Source organism: Grammomys surdaster, unplaced genomic scaffold, assembly GCF_004785775.1.
Source record: "Grammomys surdaster isolate TR1022 unplaced genomic scaffold, NIH_TR_1.0 382, whole genome shotgun sequence".
Lineage (NCBI taxonomy): Eukaryota > Metazoa > Chordata > Mammalia > Rodentia > Muridae > Grammomys > Grammomys surdaster.
The window spans coordinates 518,690-543,826 of record NW_021604801.1 but is presented as its reverse complement, the minus strand read 5'-3'; the positions used below and the strand labels follow the sequence as shown (position 1 = coordinate 543,826).

The following is a 25,137-nucleotide window of genomic DNA, read 5'->3' as shown; positions in this document are numbered from 1 at the left end:
AAGAACAGACAAAGGAGCTTCACCTGTAAAATAAGTAAGGTGAACTGAAATTTACTTCACAGGTACCTATGGAGTTGATACTGTGCACATTCCTAAGTACCTGAAATATTTCATAATTTCCCAAGGAGGCACCTTGGGAAGTGAATGCAGAAAATATGGGTTACTGTTTGTTAAGAGCAAAGGAAAGAAGACACAATGTTATTCTTAAATTTTAAATGGGAAAACATACTAGCTTCATAATGCATGCTTTTATACACATACACACACACATACATGCACACGCACACACGTTTGGGAGTACAGAAGAAAATAAGTAAGAAAATCAAGGCAAGGAGCTCTCTGAAGCTGCTGGGTTACTATTCAGCCTTCTGCACTCTGTGGCATACCTGGACTACTTAGCCACCACTGTCTGCATCAGGAGCTTGCCGAGTTCCCTTTCCCAGGCTCACTTTGCTAGCTAGAATTTCTATAAAACCTGACTCATTACAGGGCCAGTGAGAGCTGTTTAAAAGCGGCTGACTAGAGCAATGGCCAGTCCACCTTGGTTACTAGCACTCAGCACTCGCAGCTTCTGCAAGGAACTTCACACCTGGGTCTCACTGTGCCCACGAAGAAGGGGAGACTGCAGGAAAGTCACACTTGTCTGTGCAGGTGGCGTGCAGGTGGCCTTACCTGAATAGTCTCCTCTAGACGGTAGCACTCAAGGACTTGTAGCATCTCTATGACTTGGTCAGGACTGAACTGGCACAGCAGCTCAATGAACTGCTCTGTAACGCGAGGCGGGATCTGCAGCAACTCCTGATTTACGTGAACACCTTCCCTGAAAGCAAAAGGCGAGAGACTCCTGAACAAAGCCCCACTGAGCACACCTATGCTCAAAGGGAACGGGCATACCATGCTGAAACAAGACCACCTTTAAGAGATAAAAACGCCTATTGTGTTTCGAGTACTCGACTGAACACTACATTAGAGGCATGGAATAGGCCTCTGCTCACATGGAATAACTAGCAAAACTTATACTTTGTCCTAAAAGAAGTAAGACTTAGTTCAGTTTAAACAATGAGGACTATGAGTTGCTATAGTAATGAATGACCTCTAGTCTTTAGCAAGAGTCCCTGGTATGCATCCCCTTCCAGCTCCAATGACACCACTCACTGGCTACTTTTTCATTAATTTCACAGGCTATGGTCCTTTGGGAAGTTAACTGAGAAAATGCCTCCACCAAACTGGCCTGTGGGAAGCCTGTGGAGAATTTTTTTGAATAATGATTCATATGGTGGGCCCATCCCATGGGGGCAGTGTCACCCTGGATCACACAAGAAAGCAAGCTGATCCTGGATCAACAAGAAAGCAAGCTGACACTCTGCAAGACAGCCTGACTCCTACTACATTCTACATCTCAGGTAAGTAGCTTCCACACCTCACCAAAAAAGCTTCTCTTTATAGCAAATGGAGACCACCACCGAAAACCACAAATGGACACAATGCAGAGAGCATCGAGAGCTCAGGAAAACATCACACTGTAAAGTGACAACTGCTGGAGGAGCATTATGGACAGTGTGGGGGTTCAAGCATCAAGTTTACCTGTAGGAGGCTCACTGGTTCTCACCATGAAGGACACTGAAAACTCCTCCTGCTTCCAGCGGGAGGAGGAGAGAAGCAGATGCTTCCAAATACACACAGTTGCGCGTCTCAACAGGCCCGCCATGATGGACAGGACTACATCACACTTACTACCTCATGACATGTGAGTCCTAATACCTCAAGCTGTGAGACAGTGAGTGTCTGCTGCTGGAGTTCTGGACTTGTTAACACTGCTAGGAAACTGGCACGCCTGCTCCTGAGTGGTGCATGGACTGGGGCTTCTCCAGTGCTTAACTGATGCCCAGAAGCACAACCGCCAATCCAGCCTTCCTGTCTCACTGATGGTTCTGGGAGAGAAAGGCTGGCAATCTGTGAGGTCACTGAGGGCTGAAGCTCAAAGGCTAAAAGCTAACTGAGGATCACTGTGCCTGCCACGCAGTTTCCCACCACATCTGCAGGCCCTTTCCCACCACATCTGCAGGCCCCTTCCCACCACATCTGCAGGCCCTTTCACAGAAACAAGGTAATATAATTGGGAAGCCAGTGTCTCCAACTTTCCTCAAGAAGCAGTCTCTGGGGAAATGCAAAAGGTAGGGGGCTGGGGCTGAGGAAAGATTCCAGCCTCGGGCATTACAGCAAATAGTAAATATAGACTCTCAGCCTGATGGACATAAAACCCCAAATTTGAAGGTCTATTTACTCCAGTTTCTTTTACACAGAGATGTCTAGCTTTCATCCCAAAATTATAAGATGTAAGAGGAGACGAAGCAATGTGGTTGAAAAGATGCAGAAAGTAGCAGAAGCAGACAACAGAGATGCTGGGGTGTGAACTCACTAACACACTGAGAGCTCTGAGAGGAAACATAGAGAAGCAAGAAGAGAATGATGCAGGCAGATGAACACACATCTAAGATACAATGAAAACTGAGAGAGACATAATACAGAAATGAAGAGAGTCTTTGGTGTGCTTATCAACAGCCTAGACGCAGCTGAGGGCAGTGTCTGGCAAGCTTCTCTAGATGTCCACAGACATCTCCAAACTTCATTTGCTAAAAGGTAAATGAAGGAAAAGAAGAACAAAATAGCCAAGAATTTATAGTAAGGCCCTGAAGAATAAATACACATAATGGAAATATGAGAAGGAAAAAGAACAGAGGAAAAAATAAATAGTAACTGAATTTTCCAAAATTAATAATACATGGTAAAGCATGGAGCACTAGACCCTACCTAGCAGGGGAGGCCAGAGGGAAAACCTGAGAGACGCAGGTGGGCGAGAAAGTTCATTAGCTCTCTTCAAGCACTGCAAGCCAGAGGAACAGTGTTTAAAAGGCTGAAGAGAAAAGCAAAAACAACTGGAAATTCTGTAATTCAGCAAAATTGGCTCTTTTAGGGAAATATTTTCCTAGACAAGGAAAAATTGAGGGAATATGTTGCTGACACGTCTGTTCTACAAGAAATGCTGAAGGAAGCTCTTCAGAAAGTGGGCAGACACAGGTCAGAGCCTGGATCTCTAAAGATGGAGCACTGTGGACAGGACACGTTCTATCAGACAGTGTCCGACTCAGAAGAGCAGCAGTGCAGACAGCCCACATCAGTGAGCATGGTGTGGACAGATTAGGTGGCTGACTAATGATGCCCACAGGCTCTCGTGGTGCTGTTTGTAATCAGACTTCAATCACTGTAAGCGGATCTTGCTAAATAAAAAGGGCAGCCACTAGAAAGGGCTTTTCTTTTTTAAACAATGTTTTATATTTACTTATTTCTATGTGTGTGTGTATTTGGGAGGAGTGGTCAGAGGACGGCCTGTGGAAATCTCCCCTTTCATGTGTGAGTTCTAGGGACTGGATTCAGGTTGTCAGTCTTGGAAGCTGATGCCTTTACTTGTAGAGTCAAGTCATACACCCAATTTTTGGTTTTGTTTTATGGATTCATATAAACTATCCAATTAAAGCCAGGGAAGGCAGAAAACAAGTGATGGACAGGCAGAAGAGGAACAAGAGCAAAGACAGCCGAGTCTTCTCACAGCTGAAGAGTAGAATCTTAACGAGCCCTTTTCATTGCAAAGTGGAGAAACATGAGTATTTGCAAGGAGGGTTAAAATCAGCAAAATTTATGGAACTTCAGTTCATGGCACTAACATGCCAGTTGTCACCATGTCAGATGTGTGCAGTGCAAAGGGCAAAGCCTCCAAGGGCACTGAGCAAGCTTCAGCTCTTAACTCATGAGGGCAAAGGGCAGTTGGTTAGCCACGCCCATGTTCTCCTCTGATCAATGTGCACATCTTCCTCTGTCTTCGTTTATGTTGCTTTGTTTGCAGATTTTGTAAGTCAATTAGACTTACGAGTGTTTCATCGGCATCTTCTCTGTTCCCTATTTATAATAGCTTTTTCTATTATGAATGGTAAGATGGATAGTTTTCTATCAATTATTTTTAAAATATTTTCTAAAACAGAAATGAAATGAAAACACATGTATACAAAGCCATCTTTATGGCATTTACCTACATGTGGGTGAGTTGTGTTCAAGAAAACAGTGTGAAGAAAGTCAATGCAGACTCAAAGAGAGGGATGGAAAGAGTGTGTCCTTTGAGCTGCCTGGTGCTGCTAAGGGAAAGAACTGTTCAAAAGGAAGGAGGAAGAAATGGAAAGACGCCCAGGATGCTGGCTGGACAGATGGGCCAGGTCAGATCAAGAAAACCCTGTAGATATGAGAGCGGGGATGTCGCTGTGGGGGATGGGAGCAGAAAGAGCTATGAGAGGAGGTGACAGTTGTCAAGCTTTGCTTGCCGAGTGTGGAAACGGCCATTAAGAAGGCCATACGGGAGAGGTGCACATAAGGGAATCTCATATTTAAGAGAAATGCTGGGACAGGGGAGTTTAGATTTTGATCACTTATTTTGATGTTCTCTTACCAGGTTGCCCAGGCTGGTCTCAGATTTATGGGATCAAGTTAGCTGCCTGCCCTGGCCCCCAAGGTAGCCCACACTGCAGACAGGTACCCCCATGCCTGGCTTTGTAGATCTTAAGGACTGCTTGATTCTGTGAGGTATAACTGAGATGGAAGGGCAGTTGGTCAGAAAGTGAAAGCAGGTAACCTCTCAGGCCCTGATGGAGCACGTGCCTGCACTTCAGTCTGCCCCTGCTGAGAGAGAGTAAGTTCTTTGATGCCAGGGCTCAGTTGGAGTCATTACTCAATCTTCCATGCCAGTCACCAGGCTCAACCGGCTTCAGCTGACATTACTGAATGAATTAGTAAGTTGATAAAGCTATTTGCTAAGAAACAAAGTGAAGGGAAAGGTTTGAGTTAGAAAAAGAGTAACCATAGCAATTTCCCTCAAAGTACTGAATACCAAAATAAATGTACATGGGCTACATGCATGGGAGGAAGGAGGGAGAGGAGGGAGGGAGAGGAGGGAGGGAGAGGGGAAAGAGAAAAGGAGAGAAGGAGGGAGAGAGAGAGGGGGCAGGAGGGAGGGAGGGAGGGAGGGAGGGAGGGAGAGAGGGGGAGGGGGGGCCTTAAAATGTCGATTCTGGGTTTTTGGCAGGATCCTAGCAAAGGGAGACAAGGCTGAGCACACTGACAACCATTTTCCCTCTGGGGACTCACTACAGAGGACTGTAGTTTGCATGGAAAAGTTCAAGAGCATCTATAATGTGCCAACTTTTCTTTTAATTTTGACCTGTCCCATTCAACACTGGGAATTGGTATCTTCAGATGTCCCTTCAAAGATAGCCACAGAAGTACTGACGGTTCCAATGGCAACCTAGAAGCATTTCCATAATCTATATTTGCTTCTTGGCAGAGTTACCCATGTTCAGCTTTTACTTTATCTTGATTGAAGACTTAAAAATACAACATGCCATTTGATGTGAGAGTTTTCTTAAAAGAAAAGCCCTATTATATATTTCAGAGCCCTCAAAGATATTAACAAAAGCCAAATCAACATCTACAGGAAATTCACACTGGGGAAGAGCTTTGAATATAATAAGTTCTCTTGTATGCTATCTAGACTCCACACAGCACATGCCTAACAAAGGCCACCAGTGCCCTTTTGTGGTATCCTCCAAGAATGCCTTCTGCATAGATGCCAGCCTGTCAGGAGTCCTGCAGGAACTGGTGGTCAGCAGAAGTCAGGAGGAGGGGTGGGGCAGGCTCTGAGCAGCAGCTGGTGGGGAAAGAAATGGAAGAGGATGAAGGTCTTTTCTCTCCTAAGCTGGTGCCTCCATGCAGAAAAGTACCTGCTTTGGGAAGGTTAACCCCTCCTATCTAATCTTTCCAAGTATAGGTGCCACGTGACATTCTTGGTGAGTCATTTAAATCTACTGACAAAATTATTATATAATAAAGATAACTTGAGGATTTGGGTAAAGAAAGACAGAAAAATTCAGCTAGATCATGTGTTCCTTTAAAATGCTGTGTATAGTATAGTACAATTAAAAGTAGTGTTAAGTCAAATATGTATAAGATATATATGAATGAATATAAGATATATATATATATAGATAGATAGATAGATATGAAAAATATATGTATATATGAGTGAAGATCTAATTAATTGGGCCAAAGGCCATTCTATTATGATATATACAAGCAAGTTCCCTTCATCTCAAAATGTTTCATTTCCCCTGTTCTCCAGAATGCTTGTATAGATAGTTATTTCATGAAGGAATGGGAGGGCTGGAGTTTTTCTTTTAAAGGGTTCTCTCTCTCTCTCTCTCTCTCTCTCTCTCTCTCTCTCTCTCTCTCTCAGATTTATTTATTTTATTTATATGAGTACACTGTAGCTGTCTTCAGACACACCTGAAGAGGGCATCAGATCCCATTACAGATGTTTGTGAGCCACCATGTGGTTGCTGGGAATTGAACTTAGGACTTCTGGAAGAGCAGTCAGTGCTCTTAACTGCTGGGTCATCTCTCCAGCCCACGGGTTTTCTTAAGAACAGAAAAGGAAGAAACAAAGGCAGAAACATTCTGCACTTGGCTCTCCAGTTCTCTAACTGGAGGGAGGGCTGGTCTGTGTATTTGTAAAACTCTTTTGTTCCTGGCATCTCCTGTGTCTCCCTAGTTTTCTTACGGTTCCCCATTTCTGGCTAGAGTCTAGTTAATACTTAGTTTAGTCATCAGGCCAGTAGGGGGCCCCAGAGAACACTATCCAAAGACAAGTGCCCTGAAGTGCAGGTATCCTAGAGAGGAGACAGCCCTTCCAGCTCTTCATTTGCTTATCACAGGAAGAAAACGGGAACAGACTGGTAGTTGGCCACAAGCTGCTGTCTAATTAGGTTCAATAATGAACCACTGTCCATTCTAAAGATCAGAATTTGTCTGCCATCACTACACATTCTTGAACCCCACTGAATTCCCCCCAAATAATTTAGTATCTCTCTACAAATGCTCTGCATTTCTCATTGTCTCCTTTACAGATTGGTGCATACATATTTCTATGTAGTGTTGATCGTTACGGTGATTGGCTTCCATGCTGTGACGTCCTTCTTTTGAATGTTGACAATTTTCCATGCCCTTTCTCTTAACTAATTTTGCCGGTTTATCCCAGAGAATATGTGTATAACAGAGGGGAATTGCTTTCAAACTGTACAAGGCCTTTGGAAAATATCTGGAAAACCCTACTGCCAAAGACTGCTGTCACACACTTTGGTCACAGTGAGAAATCAAGCTGGTACTGATCTGGAAGCTCCCTCCCTGCTGGCTGTTCACAGTGCCAGAAGGTGCTATACAGACCACTGGGGAAAAAAGGCATCAGTGGTGCTACCCTGAAGTGAATTCTTTGAGCTACAATGAGAGTCACTGTAAGACAATGCTTACTGGTGCAGCAGTGGTCTCAGGTACTCATCTGCTTTTAGACTGGATTTAAGGCCTACTACACAGAAAGAGACTCATGCCTGGCCAACTACCTGTACAGGAAAACAAAACAACTACTGTTTTACTAAAAGGACATAGCATCCAACTGCCTTCTAAATACCTAAGCTCATCCCCAGATTGGTGCAGCTCTTGTCCCTCAGAAGAGTTTTGGTTTTGGTTTTTTGATGGCAGTTAATACAGACTTCCAACAGACAAAAGAGCAGAGCAAGAATGACTGCAGAATGCACAGGTGCAAACCAGACATCTGAACCACACCCAAAGGCTGGGGAAACCTGCAGAGGAGCAGTTGGAACAGCATAAAGCCAGAGGTCAGGGCAGACTGCTTCAAAGCAGTGTCTTATGGACAAGAGAGGACTGCTGCTCTCAGGAACACACAGCAGCTCTCAGTGCTGGAACAAGACGTGCACAAGATCAAGGCAGCCAACGTTTCAGCAAAGATGGGGAAGGGCTCGTGAGGCCCCACCCCCAGCTGACTGGTAGCCAATGGCTGATGTCAGATGGTAGAAGAAGAATCAGTTCTGTCCAGGGGTATGGGCCCTGGTATGTTGCTGTCTGTGTTCCAGTTGATGGATACCCCATGCATATGGAGGCAGTATTAATTGGAACTTAATAGTTTAAAAAAATGAAAAAAAAAAAAACCAGAGGAGGGAACATGAGGCAGGAAGAGATACATGTGGAGAAGGTATGAGAGGGATTCAAGGGGGAGAGATATGACACAACACATGTATAAAATTATCAAAGAATAATTTTTCCAAAATGTTTTGCTCATAAAGAAGTTCCTAACAAGAGAGATCTCGAATAATGATATATCTTAAAGCCTTAGGAGTAGTAAACAGGGAAAAAGACAAAGTATCAATGAAACAAAGAGCTAGTTGATCTTTAAAAAATAAACAAGACTCCCGATCTGGGCCCACGCATAGAGCAGGTCACAGGTGGCAGCTCTGTACCCAACTTCAGAAAACCAAGAGAAAGAGGGCCTCCCAGGAGCTTTAACTCAGGCAGCATCCCAGGTAAAAATGAATCACCCGTGATGTCTGCTGTTAGAAGTTCTAATCCAGATGCTGGCCTCCGAACTTATACTACTCAGACCTTTGAAGGGCCACTGACAAGAACATTAAACAGCTAGAGATTGACATCACTAATCTGAAGAAATCCCTCGTTTCACTGTCTGAAGAAACCTCCTAAAATTGCAAAGATCCTTATTGGACTTGATTTACTCTAGTACAATAGAAAAGGCTGTGTACAGCTCTTGACTGTGTACAGCCCTTAAAGAAGAAGGTTGCCTTTACATAGACAAGACAAGGAGGGTTAAAGAGAGCATGAAATAGGTCAGTGAAGGCCCCTAGAAAAATCAGAGAGAGAAAGAGACAGATGAATGCTGGTACAAGAATTGGTTTGCAGCCTCTCCAAGGTTGTCAACCCTATTTCCTCCCATCTTGGGACCATTTTTTGGGTTCTTTTTGCTTATTTCTCCTGGTCCCTGGCCCTCAAATAGGCGGACTAACTCTGTGATACAACAGATAAATAATTTGGTAGCAAAACCTACTCAGATACATTATCATAAGTTAGCTATGGAGGACCATGAGACTCAAGATGAGGTTGTTACTTTATACAGGGTGTTTCCAAAACCCATCTCCACCCAACCTAAAAGGGGGGACTTCTGCCCCTAGACCAAGCAGAGAGAGGCCACCCACAACCCCCTCTGACAGGCGATCTGAATTCTTGCTTAGGCTGCGAGGCCAAGCACTGCAAGGGAATATAAATAAAAGATAAAAGTATCTATCTGGGTTCCCTGAGGGACAAGCCTGACTGCATAGGGGTTGATGTCAAAAGTATCCCCTCTCCAGGAAAAAGACATCGGGATAGGTATGGTCCTCATGCCTCACTGGACAATGACAGGGGACCAGAGCCATTACAAGGTCCTCTTCAAGTACTGGAGGTCAGGCCTCTATCCCCACCTTCGCAAGATTAGAATCGCCACAGCCCTTCTATACTTAGAGAAGGGAGGAGATGTCAGGGGCAGCCCTGCTTATACACTGAAGGCCTAAAATCAGCCATAGGCCTAAAATCAGCAATAGGCCTCTCATACATGTATACTAACACCAAGTCTTGGGTCTCAGTGAAAAAACACTGAAAAAGATGGCTATAAGCTAATGTAAACAGGCAGCTTTTGTGGAAATTTACAAGCCTGAGTAGTCACAGACCTTGTAAATAGGTAGCCTGGGCAGACAATACCAACTTAGATAAGGACAAGTGAGTCATAGGCCGAGTCATAGTGACTTGACCCCTGAACCTTCACCCAAACGATACCCGGTTCTGAAAGATATCTGTATTTCCCCTGGACACCCACACTCCAGTGTCATTCCCTTCCCCACATCCTGTCTTTCTGTGTTTATAACCCCTGTGTGAATGAATTACGGTTTGAGAAAAAAAAATTATTAAAAAAAAAACAAAAAAACAAAAAAACAAAAAAAAAAAAATAAAAAATAAACAAAATCAACAAACTTTTAAGTCAAACTAACAAAAAGAAAAGACAATCCATATTAATAAAAATTAGAGGCAAAAAAGAGACACTACAAAATACCAAAAAAGATTCAGAATCATTAGGACATAATTTAAAACTAGTATTCTACTAAAATTTGCAAATCTGAGACTAGTTCTGAGACTATGATCTACCAAAGTAAAGCCAAGATGACATAAATTAATTAAATAGATATAATAAGAATTGAGCCTGAAACAACAGTGACAAATCTTCCAATTAAAGTCCAGGACCAGCACATTCACTGCTGAATGAGCCCCACTGTGATACTTTAGACAGGTCTTCCAAACAAAACTTCTCTCAATTACAACATAGACCAACTGGATTTGACACAGGCACTATGTTATTCCACTATTGGCATAGGATGTTGATAGATAGGAAACATTCATTCTTCTTACAGACACATGGAACCTTCTTTACGGTCACATTATAGGTCACAAAGCAAACCTTAACAGTTTTTTTTTAAAGATGCAGGGTTGGCAAGATGGCTCTATGGGTACAGGGTACTTGCTGCCAAGCCTAATGACCCACGTTAGATCTTTAGAATTCACATGGTAGAAGGAAAAACTAATTTTCACAGGTTGTCCTCTGACCTCCCAGCATATACCATGGTATTCACATGCCACACACACTAAATCTAAAATCTTAAAAAATGTCCCCATCCCTGCCCCAAATAATTCTTGCATCTCATCGTGCTAGAGTAGAGTACAACTAGAACTCAGTATCAAGACTAACCTCAGCCACAACATAAGTATGTCCAGGCTGAGTGACGGACTTCTGAATGAGCACTCATTGAGAAAACTAGGGAGGAAACTAAACAAGTTCTACGATCCATGAAAATAGCCGGATAGTCTACTCTAAGGCTCTGGAAAACAGCCAAGACAGATCTAAGAGTAAAGTTCACAGGTATAATGCTTGCATAAAAAGAAGAGAGAGATTGCCACGTGGTGGTGATGTATGATTTTTAATCCCAGCACTTGGGAGGCAGAGGCAGGAGGTTCTGAATCCGAAGCTAGGCTGGTCTATAGAGGGAGTTCTAGCACAGCCAGAGCTATACAGACAATCCATTTTGAGAAGAGGGAAGAGGGAGAAGGAGAGGGGAGGGGGGAGAAGGAGAGGGAGAGAGAAGGGGGGAAGGGGAGGGAGGGAGGGAGAACTGGATCAACTTAATGAAGTGCTTCAATCCTGTAGACCAGTGGTTTCCAACCTTACTAATGTTGCAACCTTTTAATCTTTAATACAGTCCTATACAGTTCCTCATACTGTAGTGAATCCCAACCATAAAATTATTTTCATTGCTACTGTATAACTATAATTTTCTTACTGTTATGAATTGTAATATAAATATCCAATATGCAGGTCTTGACCCCACAAGCTAAGAACCACTGGTCTAGAGACTCGAGAAGGCAAATTCACATTCAACAAAAGGCAAAAAAGCAATACAACTCATAGTGGAAACCAATGAAATGGACATTAAATGGACAACATACAGAGTTAACTTTTAAAAAGAGGTGGTTCAAAACCAAAAAAAAAAAAAAAAAAAAAAAAGCCGGGCGGTGGTGGTGCACGCCTTTAATCCCAGCACTTGGGAGGCAGAGGCAGGCGGATTTCTGAGTTCGAGGCCAGCCTGGTCTACAGAGTGAGTTCCAGGACAGCCAGGACTACACAGAGAAACCCTGTCTCGAAAAACCAAAAATAATAATAATAATAATAATAATAATAATAAAATAAAAAAATAAAAAGAGGTGGTTCTTTGAAGACTAACAAATCCTAGCAAAACTAAACCAAATAAAAAGAGAGACCCACATTAGAAGTGAAAAGAGATGTTACAACAGACCTCAGTAAAATACAGAAATCATAAGAGGATGCTTTGAAAACTTATATTCTCTAAAGCTGAAAAACCCAGAAGAAATATGTTAATTTCTAATTTATATAATTTGCTAAAATTAAAGCCAGATGATACCAGCAGTTTACACAGGCCCATAACAATGTGACTGAGGCAGTGATGAAGAGTTCCACACAGAGGATCTGGGACCAGATGGCATAAGTCTGAATCCTACCAAGCTACTAAGGAACAAGCACCTACCAAGACTCTGAAACTGTCCCACAAACAGGAAAAGAAGAAACACAATGGAAGTCATTCTAAGAGGCTGTTATTTCCCTGACAGCAAAACAAGACAAGGATGAATATATACATCACATGCACAAACAAAAAGCTATATACAATAAACCTACATTTTTTTTTTTTGGTTTGGTTTTTCGAGACAGGGTTTCTCTGTGTAGCCCTGGCTGTCCTGGAACTCACTCTGTAGACCAGGCTAGCCTCGAACTCTAGAACTCAGAAACCCACCTGCCTCTGCCTCCCAAGTGCTGGGATTAAAGGTGTGCGCCACCACCGCCCGGCATAAACCTACATCTAACATTATACTAAACAGAGTTACTAACAGCTTTTCCCTCTACATACAGATCTGATAGACTTTTCAGGAAAGTTGCAATATACAAAATCAACACATAAAAAACAATGGCTTTATATACACCAATAAGTTTCTAAGAAGTTAAGAAAAAACATCCCAATTCACAATAGCTTAAAAAAAAAAGGTTAAAGGGATAGGCATCAGAACAAACACTTTTACAACTCTGAAAAAAACACACTGGAGAAAACACTAGATGAGAGAAAGACCTGAGAGAACTAATATAAAAACGGCTATCTTGTCAGAAGTACTACAGAGCCACTGTAATTCCATCAAAACTCCACACATCTCCTCACAGAACTTAAGGTTTCCCCTAAACCCTAAGATTCATAAGAAACGCAGAGACAATGGATACCCACAGCAATGCTAAGCAGAAAGTGCTGCCGAGATTTCACAGTACCTGGCCTCTAATGATCCTTCAGAGCTGTAGTGACACTCACAGCATGGGACTGGTACTAAGACAGACACACAGACTAGTAGGACATATTAGCAGGCCCACATACACTGGACAAAAGCTTTCCTATTTAACAAATGCTGCTGGCAAAACTGGATCCCCACCTGCAGAAAAAAGAAACTGAATCTACATTTCTTACTCTGTACAAAATCAATTCAAAGTAAATCAAAGAACTTCTTTAAAATCTGAAATAATGGCAAGGCACGAAGAAAATATAATGAAATGTACACTCTTAAAACTGCAAAATTAAACATTAAAAAAAACCCAAACTGCCAATCAATAAATGGACCAATGAACTAAACAGTTCTCAGTAAGACAAAGCAGCAACTCACAGATTGGGAATGGATCTCTACCAAGCCTATATTGACACAGGGATAATATCCAAAATTTATAAAGAACTCAAGAAGTTAGACTCCAATAATCCAAATAATCCAATTAAAAAATGGAGTAAAGAGCTAAACAGAGGAATTTTGAATGGCTGAGAAGCACTTAAAGAAATGCTCAAAGTCCTTAGTCATCAGGGAATGCAAATCAAAACAACTCTGAGACTCCATCTTACACCTGTCAGATGGCTAAGGTCAAAAACTCAAGTGATAGCACATGCTGTCGAGGATATAGAACAAGAAGAATACTCCTCTATTACTGGTAGGAGTGCAAACTTGTACAACCACTGTGGAAATTATTTGGTGGTCTCTCTGAAGACTGGCAATAGTTATACCTTAAGACCTAGCTATACCACTTTTGAGCATATGCTCATAAGATGTTCCAACATCCCACAAAGACACTTACTCACCTATGTTCATAGCAGCTTTATTCTTAATAACCAGAAGCTGGAAACAACCTAGATGTCCCTAAACTGAAGAATGGATAAAGAAAATATGGCACATCTACACAATGGTATACTATTCAGCTAATAAAAACAAAAACATCATGAACTTTGCAGGCAAAGTTGAGAATATCATCCTAAGTAAGGTAACCCAGACCCAAAAGGACATGTATGGTATATACTCACTTATAAGTGGATATCAGCCATAAAATACAGATATTCACGCTATACTCCACAGACCCAAAGAAGCTAAACAAGAAAGAAGGCCCAATCAAGAATGCTTGAATCTCTCTTAGAAGGAAGAATAAAAGTCTTGAGAGTCAGACAGAGAGAGGGTTCTGGGGGGAGAGGGAGAAGGGAATGAAGGTTCAGGTTCAAGCGTGGGAAGAGACAGGAGAGATGGGCAAGACAGACATGAGAATGAATGGAAATCTGAACTGACAGGGGTGGAGAGGTGGTTTGCATCGCCAGGATGTCACAGAGACCTGGGCTAAGGGAGACTCCCAAGAATCAATGGAGGAGACAACAGCTGTGACTCACAGGAGTGGGATATGGACCCTCAAGAGGCCACCTCCTGCAGCCAGGCAGGAACCCCAGTGGAGTCCCCAGTGGAGTGATAGGGACACCAACCCTCCCACAAAACTTTCAACAAATTTTGTAGACAAAATTTATCTTTACAAAAAAGGGATGGGGGATGGAGCAGAGACTGAGGAACAGCCAACCAATAACTGGCCCAACTTGAGACCCATCCCATGGGCAGCCACCAATCGCTGACACCATTAATGATACTCTGTTATGCTTGCAACAGGAGTCTAGCATGGCTGTCCTCTGAGTGGCTCCAGCCAGTAGCTGACTCAGATGAATGCAGACACCCACAGCCAAACATTGGATGGAAACTGGGTAGTCTTATAGAGGAGTTGGGAGAAGGATTGTGGGCCCCAAAGGAGATAGGAACTCCACAGTGAGACCAATAGAATTGTCTAACCTGGACACTTGGGGCTCTCAGAGACTGAACCACCAACCAAAGAGTATACATGGGCTGGACCTAGGTTCCCCTGTACATATGGAGCTTCTTCATGGGGGGTCCCCTAACAATTGTAGTGGAAGCTGTCTCTGACTCTGTTCCCTGCCACTGGATCCCCTTCCCCTACAGGAGAGGATGTGCCTAGTCCTGCTGGGACTGGATGTCACAGGGTAGGGTGGTACCCAGGAGAGGGGCTTCTGGGGAGATGGGGAGAGGGTAGTTAGTGTTTATTTTAGCATATTCACAACAGGTATATGATGGAACCAATCCAGGTGTCTATCAAGAGAAGACTGCATAAGGAAGTGTAGTTTATATACACACTGGTATTTTCTCAACACAAAGAAAAACAGGTCATGTCACTGGCTGGAAAGTGAATGCAACTGGAGAGCATTATATGAAGCAAATTAAGTCTTGAAAAGACAAATATGGCACGTGTTCTCTTACTCCTAGGTCCTAGGCTTAGATAGTCGCATAAAATCATACACATACAGATGACAGGAAAGTAGAAACAAAACTGTCCCAGGGCCAGAAGAGCTAATGAGAGAAGGAAATGAGACACAAGGGGTGTGCTCACAGTGCTTCATGTATGAATAAAATGCCTGACGTAACCCAGCACACAACTAAAGAGTGATTTAGAGGATGTTATGCGTCATTACATTCAACTCCCAGGGCATTCCATGTAGTTACAACTAAACTTCATGATTTCACATGTGGACCTGATTTGCTCTCATATCCACTGCTAACTCCATCATCTCCTGGAGTCTGCTTCATTGTTGCTAACTCCATCATCTCCTGGGGTCCGCTTCAGTCATTGTTGCTAACTCCATCATCTCCTGGAGTCTGCTTCATTGTGGTTTGGTTAGTTTTAGATCAGCAACTGAAAGTCTCATTTCTACACTACCAGAAAGTTAATATAAACTAAACATATCGAGTGAGAGTTAATAAATTGAGAGATGAGCTAGGAAGTAGGTGTTTATCCCATTTACACCATTTACACAGGACTAGGCCAAGGGAACCTTGGATAGAAGGGATCCTTTCTGAAGGCAACAGTTTGCATGTAGGGCTTCATTATTTACACCGGTGGGAACTCATCGGATATGCTTATGTTTGAATGAAAAGTACTACCTTACACTTGCTTTCAGAGCTTGGATGATTTATTGTTTAACAATCACTCCTTCTTACATTAAAAATACAAAGAGTTAATCTACATTTGGTTACCAAGGGCCAGTATCTTAACTCTAGTTTCTTTCCATCCTTCACAAGTGTGTTGTGAAAGATAAAGCTTATTAACGTACCTTGGATCAAGAAGACTCCTCAAAAATTTGAAAAGCAAAAGCTGGTTCTGAATAGAAAAATAAAAAGCACTATTAAATATCGAATTTTAAAAATTGTGTAATGCTATAAAAATAGTCTAGATCAGCCCTTCAAAATGCAGGTGCTTGTGTTTCCATGAGGTGTCTGTACTCACCCCAGTGCTGCAGACCCTCAACAGTTCCAATACCCTTCACTTTTGAGTGCAGAAGGGTACACATACCCTGTTATCGCAAAGACCCTTCCCAGGAAAGTTGGCCTTAGCACGAATGTTACTCAAGTGGCCGGTGCTTGGATCTGCGTTGTTGATAGGGGACCTGGGCTGCAGAGGGAGTCTCAGGCTGACTCAACTGTCCTCTGCCTCTCCCAAGGGCCTGCTGTGAGACAGTTAATGGCGGGGAGAGTTGGGGAATACTTAAGGTTCAAATAAACAACTACCTCCAAAGACTCAACTCTTTATCTCTGCAACAGAATCAACCACAACTGCAAAGTGTTAGCCATCAGTACAAAGTCTGGATGCTATTTCCAGCATTCATTAGCAATATGACCACGTAATTCCTAGTATTGTTTCCGTATGTGGAAACAAAGCAACTCCACCCACTCCACTGAACCCCAGCTGTATCTTCTCTGCTTTTGTCAAGAGTAGTGACAATGAAATGAGATAAAGCTTCTTATACCACATGAATATAGTTGCTAGGTTCTTACAAAGCCTAAGCAAAACTGAACATTTTTTATTATGTATTCAAATTTCTTCTCTATCAAATAAGGGACATTCCAAGTGAAAGGAACAGTATAGTTTTGAATATGATTTTTAAGTTTATTTATGACTAGGGATGTAGCACAGAGATGGAATCCTTGCCTAGCATGCACAAGGCTTAATCTCACACTGAAAAGGGACAGGGACACACACACACACACACACACACACACAATTTATTCCTTTGTATATATACAAGCACATATGAAAGTATAGAAACACACGCTAGCTTGTTAAGACTGACCATGTACTACAGTCGTTAGTCTCTATGAGCCCTCACATACTGTCTTCCCTATGCTGCTTCCTTTTATTTTACATGCCTTTCCTCCTGTTATGACTTGATTTTCCTTCCAAGAACCCTGGGAACTATTCTTCAGGAGCAACTTGCTTTAAAAGTAAAGGAAGTGCATAAGATCACTGTGGGGTTTATACAACCACTAAAGCTTAGCAAAAATATGATTTCTTTGAAAGAACTGTGTAGAACTCCACAACAAATCAATCAAATAGTCACCTTTAAAAAAAAAAAACTCCATTACACTCGGCTTTCATTTATTTGACTCATCAATGATATTCATTCATCAGGGGTCTCTGGCTCTTACTACAGGAGGGGGTAGAAGTGCTTGTCAATTGTTAATCTTACATTTCTAAAGACAATTCCAGAAGTACCAGAACAAGCAAGATTTAGTCAAAGCGATTCTTAAAGAGAAGAGGGGCTCTGGATTTGAGGTGGTGTGAGCAGAAGCACTCTTGCCATACTGAAATCCTGGCCATGTGCCCTTCCCTGGGCCTGAGCATCGTTCCAGCCCAGTTACTATTCCCAGAGCCTGGCTGTGGGTTCCTTCGTGGGATCCATCATCATTTTAACCCAATTATTCTGCAACTGTCATTTGTCTGGTCTGTCTTTGTCCCACAGCATAAACACTGAATGAATTAATGGATGGGTATTACTTCAATTCATCAATTAATTCTCTGAGCTAGTTAGTAGATCTAATATTGGATAACCTAGGAACCATTTTAAAATTTCCCACCTTACTGAGTTCCTTTCTAAGTATATAGACTCATTTGGAGCCCATCTCCTCCACTGACACTGACTCTGTCCTGGTTACCACCTTTTTTGCCCTTTTGCCTTTCAAGAGGTTATGGTTCCATTTGTGTTATTTGCCAGAATTAGTTTTCCATAAATGAGATCTAACTAACAATATCCTTTGCTTAAAACACTGGTAATTCAGCCAGGCAGTGGTGGTGCGTGCCTTTAATCCCAGCACTTGGGAGGCAGAGGCAGGTGGATTTCTGAGTTCAAGGCCAGCCTGGTCTACAAAGTGAGTTCCAGGACAGCCAGGGCTACACAGAGAAACCCTGTCTCAAATAAAAAACAACAAAACAAAACAAAACACTGGTAATTCTTCAACACGGAGAAATACAGATGTAATAAAATAGCTCAAGCCCCATCTACATTTTCTGGGCTCTATCATCTTAACACACCCCTTGTAAAACATTGCTTCTCACAGCATTGATCTGCTTTCCCCACAGACCTGCCCATCCTCTCAACACAGAGCCTTTCCATACCTTTTCTTTCCAGATCCTTTTCTTCTAGAAAGCCTTTCCCAGTTCTCCCTGCAAATCTGACACCTGTTGTAGTTCTGGCAGCTCTGGGAGCTGTTGTCTCACTCTCACCATCCGTCACTCTCCTCTTGTTAGGGTCCCTTTTACGTAAGGGTAGTTTTGCTTGGCAGCATGATACTACAGTGCCCTACGTGTTTATGCTCCTTGAAGCCTAACCCTAAGTGTCCTTGTATAGAGTGAGGCCACATGGGATAAAATGGGTGAGTCCCATCTTGTCTCACTTCACTCCTGACTTCTCAGTTTGCCATCTGGTGGGCGGGCATTCCTACCACTGCTGTTGGACTTGAGGGGCATGTGTTGTAATTCATCCTCTCATGTTGTCGGACTGCTTAGCTCTCTCCTCTGGCCAGCATGGAAATAAGCCAACTCACCACTGGCACTGTGGTGATAAACTATGAGGAACAGTAGGCTCTCACACCTCAGAGAGTAATAACAGCTGCTCTCATCCACATCCCCTTACAACACAGGCACAGAATATACACAACATAAACATACCACAAAACACAGTATATAAACTACATACAGAACACACACACACACACACACACACACACACACACACACCACATATTTGATGGTTTGCATATGCTCGGCCCAGGGAATGGCACTAGTAGAATGTGAGGCCCTATTAAAGTAGGTGTGTCACTGTGGGTGTGGGCTGTAAGACCCTCATCCTGTCTGCCTGGAAGCCAGTCTTCCACTAGTAGCCTTCAGACGAAGATGTAGAACTCTCAGCTCTGCCTGCACCATGCCTGCCTGGATGCTGCCATGTTCCTACCTTGATGATAATGGACTGAACCTCTGAACCTGTAAGCCAGCCCCAATTAAATGTTGTCTTTATAAGACTTGCCATGGTCATGGTGTCAGTTCACAGCAACAAGACCCTAACTAAGACAACATATAACACACATGCATGTGCACACACACCACTGCCACCACCATAAACTACTATTAATTGGCAACTATGAATTTAGATGATACATATAACCAGAAGTCCTCAGATACTAGTGTCTCTCCTATCACATGCTTATAATCCTTACCTGAAGCTGTCCAATGACTACTTCGATCTGTCCAGAAAAGTGAGTAGCAACCAGCTCTGCAGCTTTGCAAGGCTTCAGGGACACAAGTTCCTGTAGTCAGCAGAAAAGATGGTCGTTTTCACATGGTACACTCAATGGGCTATCCATATGAGGCTTGATACTGCCATGAGCATCCACAGTGTATTTAAAGAAACTCGGCTTCAGGCTTTAATTTAAGGCTCCCATTATCAATTAGCAAAGTTAGAATGGGCCCACACTACAAATCAGAATTGAGTTTTTAACCTCTCTAGCATTTCTAGACAGTGTAAGCTTTATGGAGTTCTGGATTCTGGCTGTGAGAGTTATGGATGAACAGCGGAGTAAAGACTCCCCAAGTTCCCTGTTAAAGTTCCATGCATGAGCTTCAAGAAGTGAGAAAGAGTTCAGTTTTGATTTCTTTAGCTAAAATCCTAGCTTCACCTCTGCTGCAGGGTAAATTTAAAACCCGGAAGTGTTTGTGGAAACCAACCTAAGTCTCGAAGACACTAAAGTCTTATCCACTGTTAATTACCCATTTTTAATAAGATCTGCATCTGTCAAGCCTAAGATTCCCACGTGTGTCTCCTTGAGCTTCCTTGGTGCTCCTGGCTATTCCTCTTATTGAAGCCCTCCTTTCTGGGCTTGCTCACCACTTCTGGCTCCACTGCTTAGTTTTTATTATCAATTTGACCCAAACTGGAGACACCAGGGAACAGGGACTCTCAACTCAAGGACTGCCTAGAGCAGACTAATCCGCAGGCTTGTCTGTAGAGAATATTTTTTTTATCGATGCCTGATGTGGGAGAACCCAGTCCATCGTGGGTAGCATGGTACCTAGACAGGAGGGCCTGGACTGTATAAGAAAGCTAAGGGGCTGAAGAGATGGCTCAGCAGTCAAGAGCACTAGCTGCTCTTCCAGGGGACTTGCTTTTAATTCCAAGCACCAACATGCCAGCTCACAGTCATCTGTAAGTCTAGTCCTAAAGGATCTGATGCCCTCTTCTGTCCTCCTCAGACACTGCACAGACACAAAAAAGGTATAAACAAAGTCTCAAAGGGAGGGAGGGAGGGAGGGAGGGAGGGAGGGAGGGAGGGAGGGAGGGAGGAAGGGAGGAAGGGAGGAAGGGAAGAAGGAAGGAAGGGAGGAAGGGAGGAAGGGAGGGAGGAAGGGAGGAAACAAGCTGAGCATGAACCAAAGTCCAATAACCACTAAGCAGCATTCCTCCATGGTCTCTGTTGACTTCCTATTTCCACCTTTGTCTTTTTTAACGGGAACGATGAACTTTTATTGCGGGAGGACTCATCAATCCTTCTTGGCTGCCAGCACGTTGCTCAGCTCCTCCCACTTTCTCTTGTCGAGGATGCACGTGCCCACCCTCTTCTTGATGAACCTGAGTTCGCCCTTGTCCTTGGACACTTTGAGCAGCTCCACGGCGCGCCACTCATAGGGTGCAAAGCCACACATCTCCTGGATCATGTCTGGCACCGACTTGGTGTGCTTGGTGAGGTGCCTGCAGTGCCGGCTCTGTCTAGGCTTACTGACATTCTTCCTCACTTTGTGGCCTTTGTTGAGGCCCACAGCCATGGGATAGAGCAGGGTCATTGCTGCTCTCCAATGGCGGCCAGGACAGGAATCCATGTTCCTGCCTTGAACTCCTGCCCTGCCTTCCCTCAGTGGTAAACTATGTGTGAGATTAAGTAACCCCTTTCCTCTCAAGCTGCTTTGGTTGTGGTGTTTACTATAGATGTAGGAAGCAGCTAGAACCATGTCTTTCAATTTCTGTCTTTCTCTGTGGGAACACTCCGCCCAAACATAGTCAGAAAACATAGATAAAAGCAAAGACCAAGTTTGGAACAGTACAGGGTACCAATCCCACAGCAATCAATTCCAACAAGACTGAGACAAAATAACAAAGAATTCAAAAAAATGACCAGAAAAACAGTCAGTGAGATCAAACAACACAAATTCTCGAGTGAATTAAAAAACAATGCAAATAAAAAGCTGAATGAAACAAAAAACATAATACAGGAGATGAATATTAATTCAATGGTGATAAATACTGAAATCAAATAAAAATTTTAGAAATGAAAAGCTCATCAAATCAAATTAAAAACTCAGTAGAAAGCCTCACAAATAGATCAAGTAGAAGCCAATCTGAGGGCCTGAGAAGGGCAGATGATTTAAAACATTCAGACATAATGCAAATAAAGTAACAAAGTAGAAATAGAGCATGACAGATCTATAGAACACCATTAGAAAATATAGACCATAGGCATAAATGTCAAAGTAAAGAAAAAAAATAAGCAAACAGTTGGTATCAACTGAAGCATGAGAACCTGAGTGTGGATGCCTAAGCACCCACATAAAAGGCAGGTACAGCAACTTCTCTAACCCCAGGGTGTGGGTGTGACACAAATACAGACAGATCTTTGGAGTCACCTACAGTCTCACCAACTGGCAAGCTTCAGGTTTGTGGTGGTTTGATTAGGCTTGGCCCAAGGAGTGGGACTATTTGGAGGTATGGCCTTGTTGAAGGAAGTATGTCACTGTGGGGTAGGCTTTAAACCCCCCCTCCTAACCATGTAAGAGCCAGTCTTCTCCTAGTGGTCTTCAGATGAAGATATAGAACTCTCAGCTCCTCCTGCACCATGCCTACCTTGATATTGGACTGAATCTCTGAACCTTGTAAGCCAGTCCCAATTAAATGTTGTCCTTATAAGAGTTGCTTCGGTCATGGTGTCTGTTCACAGCAATAAAACCCTAACTAAGACAAATTTCAATGAGAGACCCTGTCTCAAAAAGGCAAGGTGGTGGGAGACTTAGGAAAACACACCTCGATGAGCCTCTGGACTACATAAATGCACACACACACACAGACAAAAGAAAAATATTCAATAAAGTTATAGCAGGGGGCGCCAGAGAGATGAATCAGCAGTTAAGAACTGTGAAGAACTGTCTTCATCAGCTTGTCTCAAGGACATGTCTAAGGGGCCATTTTCTTAATTGCTAATTGATAAAGGAGGGCCCAGGCCACTGTGGAAGGTGCCACCCACTAGAGGTGTGCCTGGGCTGCAAGCCAGGGAAAGCAAGCCGGCAAGCAGTGCTTCTATGTAGTGTTGGGCTCAGTTCCTGCCTTATTCTCTGAATGATAGACTGTAAGCCAGATAAGTCTTTCCTTCTCCTAAGCAGCTTCCCAGCAGCGCCCTCCTTAGCCCAATGTCAGAAATAACTAGGGCAGAAGTTGATGCTAGAACGTGGCTTGTTGTATTGACAGACCTCATGCTTTGTGGGAGGAAGGAGAACAGTTTTAGAACTCTGGGCTGGAAAAGCCATTAAGGGCTCAGCTTGATGAGCTGCTTTGAGGGACCTGAGAGATAAGGATGCTGAAAGCACTGCAGGTGATGGAGGCCTGGAGCTTGAGGCTGCAGATGGACTGGAGTCTTTCAGTGAAATTTTAGACTTTCATAATGCTGGGGCTGTGTTTTATACTGTGGTATTAACATGAGATCTTGAGTACAAGCCAAAAAAGGAAAGTTATTGTTTAACCATGATGTGTTTGTATGTCAAGCTGACAAGGCTCAAGTGAGCTCATGACAGCTCATCTTGGTTGTCAACTTGAGATGCCTAGGAAGTGGGCAACTCAACCAAGAACTCCCTGTCAGATTGTTCCTTGGACACGTCTGTGAGGCGTTTTCTTCATCACTAATTGATGCAGGACGGCCCAATACACTGTGATTGGTGTCATCCCTGGGGAGATGGGTCTGTTTTCTAAAAAGAAAAAAAGTGTCGGAAGAAGAAAGTCGGTAAGCAGTGCTTCTCCATGGGCTCTGTCTTTGTTCCTACTTCAAGCCCCTGCCTTAGCTTCCCCCAGTGATGTACTACAGCCTGCAAGTCAAATGAACCCTTTCCTTCCCCAAGTTGTCTTTGGTCAGTGTTCTATCTCAGCAACAGAGACCTAACTGGAACAAAGGACAGAGAAATAAAGTCTCCATGATAAGCATAAACCAAATTCCTGAGCACCAGGGTCACTCTACAGAGGATACTTGAAGGAACCCTTTACACTGAAGAGAAAAAGAGACACAGCACTGAAGTCATCGGAAGAAGAAGCTGCACTAGAACAGTAGGCAAGCAAAACAAGTGGGGAGCCCCACGCAGTACTAAAACAACAGGAGGAAAAGAACTAAGCTTATCTTTCAATAATTACTAAGTATAAATGGCCTCAATTCTCCAAGGAAAAGACCCAGACTAGCATATTAGATTAAAAAACAGGTCCATCAATTTCTATTTCTTGTATTCTGTCTGATTGATTACAAGGACTAAGACAAGAACTCAATACCACAGCGAAGTATAGGAAGATCAAAAACAAAGCAAAACCCCATGAAGACTGAACAGCACACCAGTGAGCGCTGTGTGGTTTGCAGAGGTCAGGAGCCAGGTCCAGCATTCTGAACTCTCTAAGCTCTCCAAGTACGGCAGATATATGATACCTGGTAATCTTGTCTCTAGGGTACACAGTACTGGCTAAGTTCAACAGAGAGCCATTCTAAGAATCTTTTAGGGGTCCATGGGTCTCTGAAATTATACATAAATTTCCATATTATACATGCTATAGTATTAAGAGATATGGGTTAATGGCATTAATAATATCCTGCATTAGATTGTCAAAAAAAAAAATAAAGGTTCAGATGACTTACCAAGATTCTAAGTTTGTATTGTGTATAATCTCATTGTATTATTCTTATTCGTTGTATTTATATTACTGAAGACACAGAAGTTATTCAGCAAAAATTGTAAATATATTTAAAGATTTATTCTTATTTACGTGCTTGTGTGAGTGGATGCCATGTGTGCATGTGCCCACAAAGGATCAATCCCCCACAGCTGGAACTGCACAGTGTGAGCAGCCCAACAGTGCTGGAACACAGCTGTGTCCTCTTGAAGAGCAGCGGTGCTCTTAGCCAGTGAACTATCTCTGCACACTGAAAAACAGAAAGTTTACATGCATGGCTTTAAAGCCTAAGGTGAGAAAACATAGATGTGAGGGAGTCTGCCAGCCAGGAGGAACGGCTGTACGGCAGAAGTGCTTCCTGCTTCCTGTTTCCCACAGGGAGTGGTCACTGATCCATTCAGTTACATCCCATACTCAGTATCCATGTGCACCAGAAACACTGCACGATGCAGATGAGTTCAAATAAAGAAGAAGTCAAGATGTACTATGGAGACTCAGAGAGAATGAGGAAAAGAAAACACAAAGTGCCCGAAAGTCTCCCTGGGTTTTTTTCCTGAGACACATTGATATTGTTAACACAAATCTGGTTTCATTCAATAACATACACCATGTTCTCAACCCCACATATGATGGTGTGACCATCTCTGAGACCACATATCCCCAGGGATGGAGAACCAGCCTTCCACCCCATGTTTCCCCTAAGGTGCCGTTCAGACACATGACCTTTCTAAATATAAAAATATTTTCACCGTCCTGTAAACAGTACAATGATATCCTTGTTGTGAGAGAAGGAGTCTGGGAGCTGGAGGAGGGGCTACAAGACAACTCTGATTTGACTCTTGGTCTGTGGAGCTAGGACAAGAGGCCCTGGCCTTTATAAGCT

General features: G+C 43.0%; 1 protein-coding gene across 7 annotated transcripts in view; it reads right to left on the bottom strand.

The window, feature by feature from the left end:
* Vps8 (VPS8 subunit of CORVET complex) overlaps positions 1–25,137 on the bottom strand; it is a 223,185-nt gene that overhangs the window by 83,037 nt on the left and 115,011 nt on the right. For all 7 annotated transcript variants that reach the window (XM_028781270.1, XM_028781266.1, XM_028781267.1 and 4 more), the window contains 3 exons: positions 19,507–19,596; positions 16,071–16,117; positions 673–820 (listed from right to left, as the gene is read on the bottom strand). In XM_028781270.1, coding sequence (XP_028637103.1) covers positions 673–820; positions 16,071–16,117; positions 19,507–19,596 — 285 coding nt within the window. The remainder of the gene's footprint in view (positions 1–672; positions 821–16,070; positions 16,118–19,506; positions 19,597–25,137) is intronic.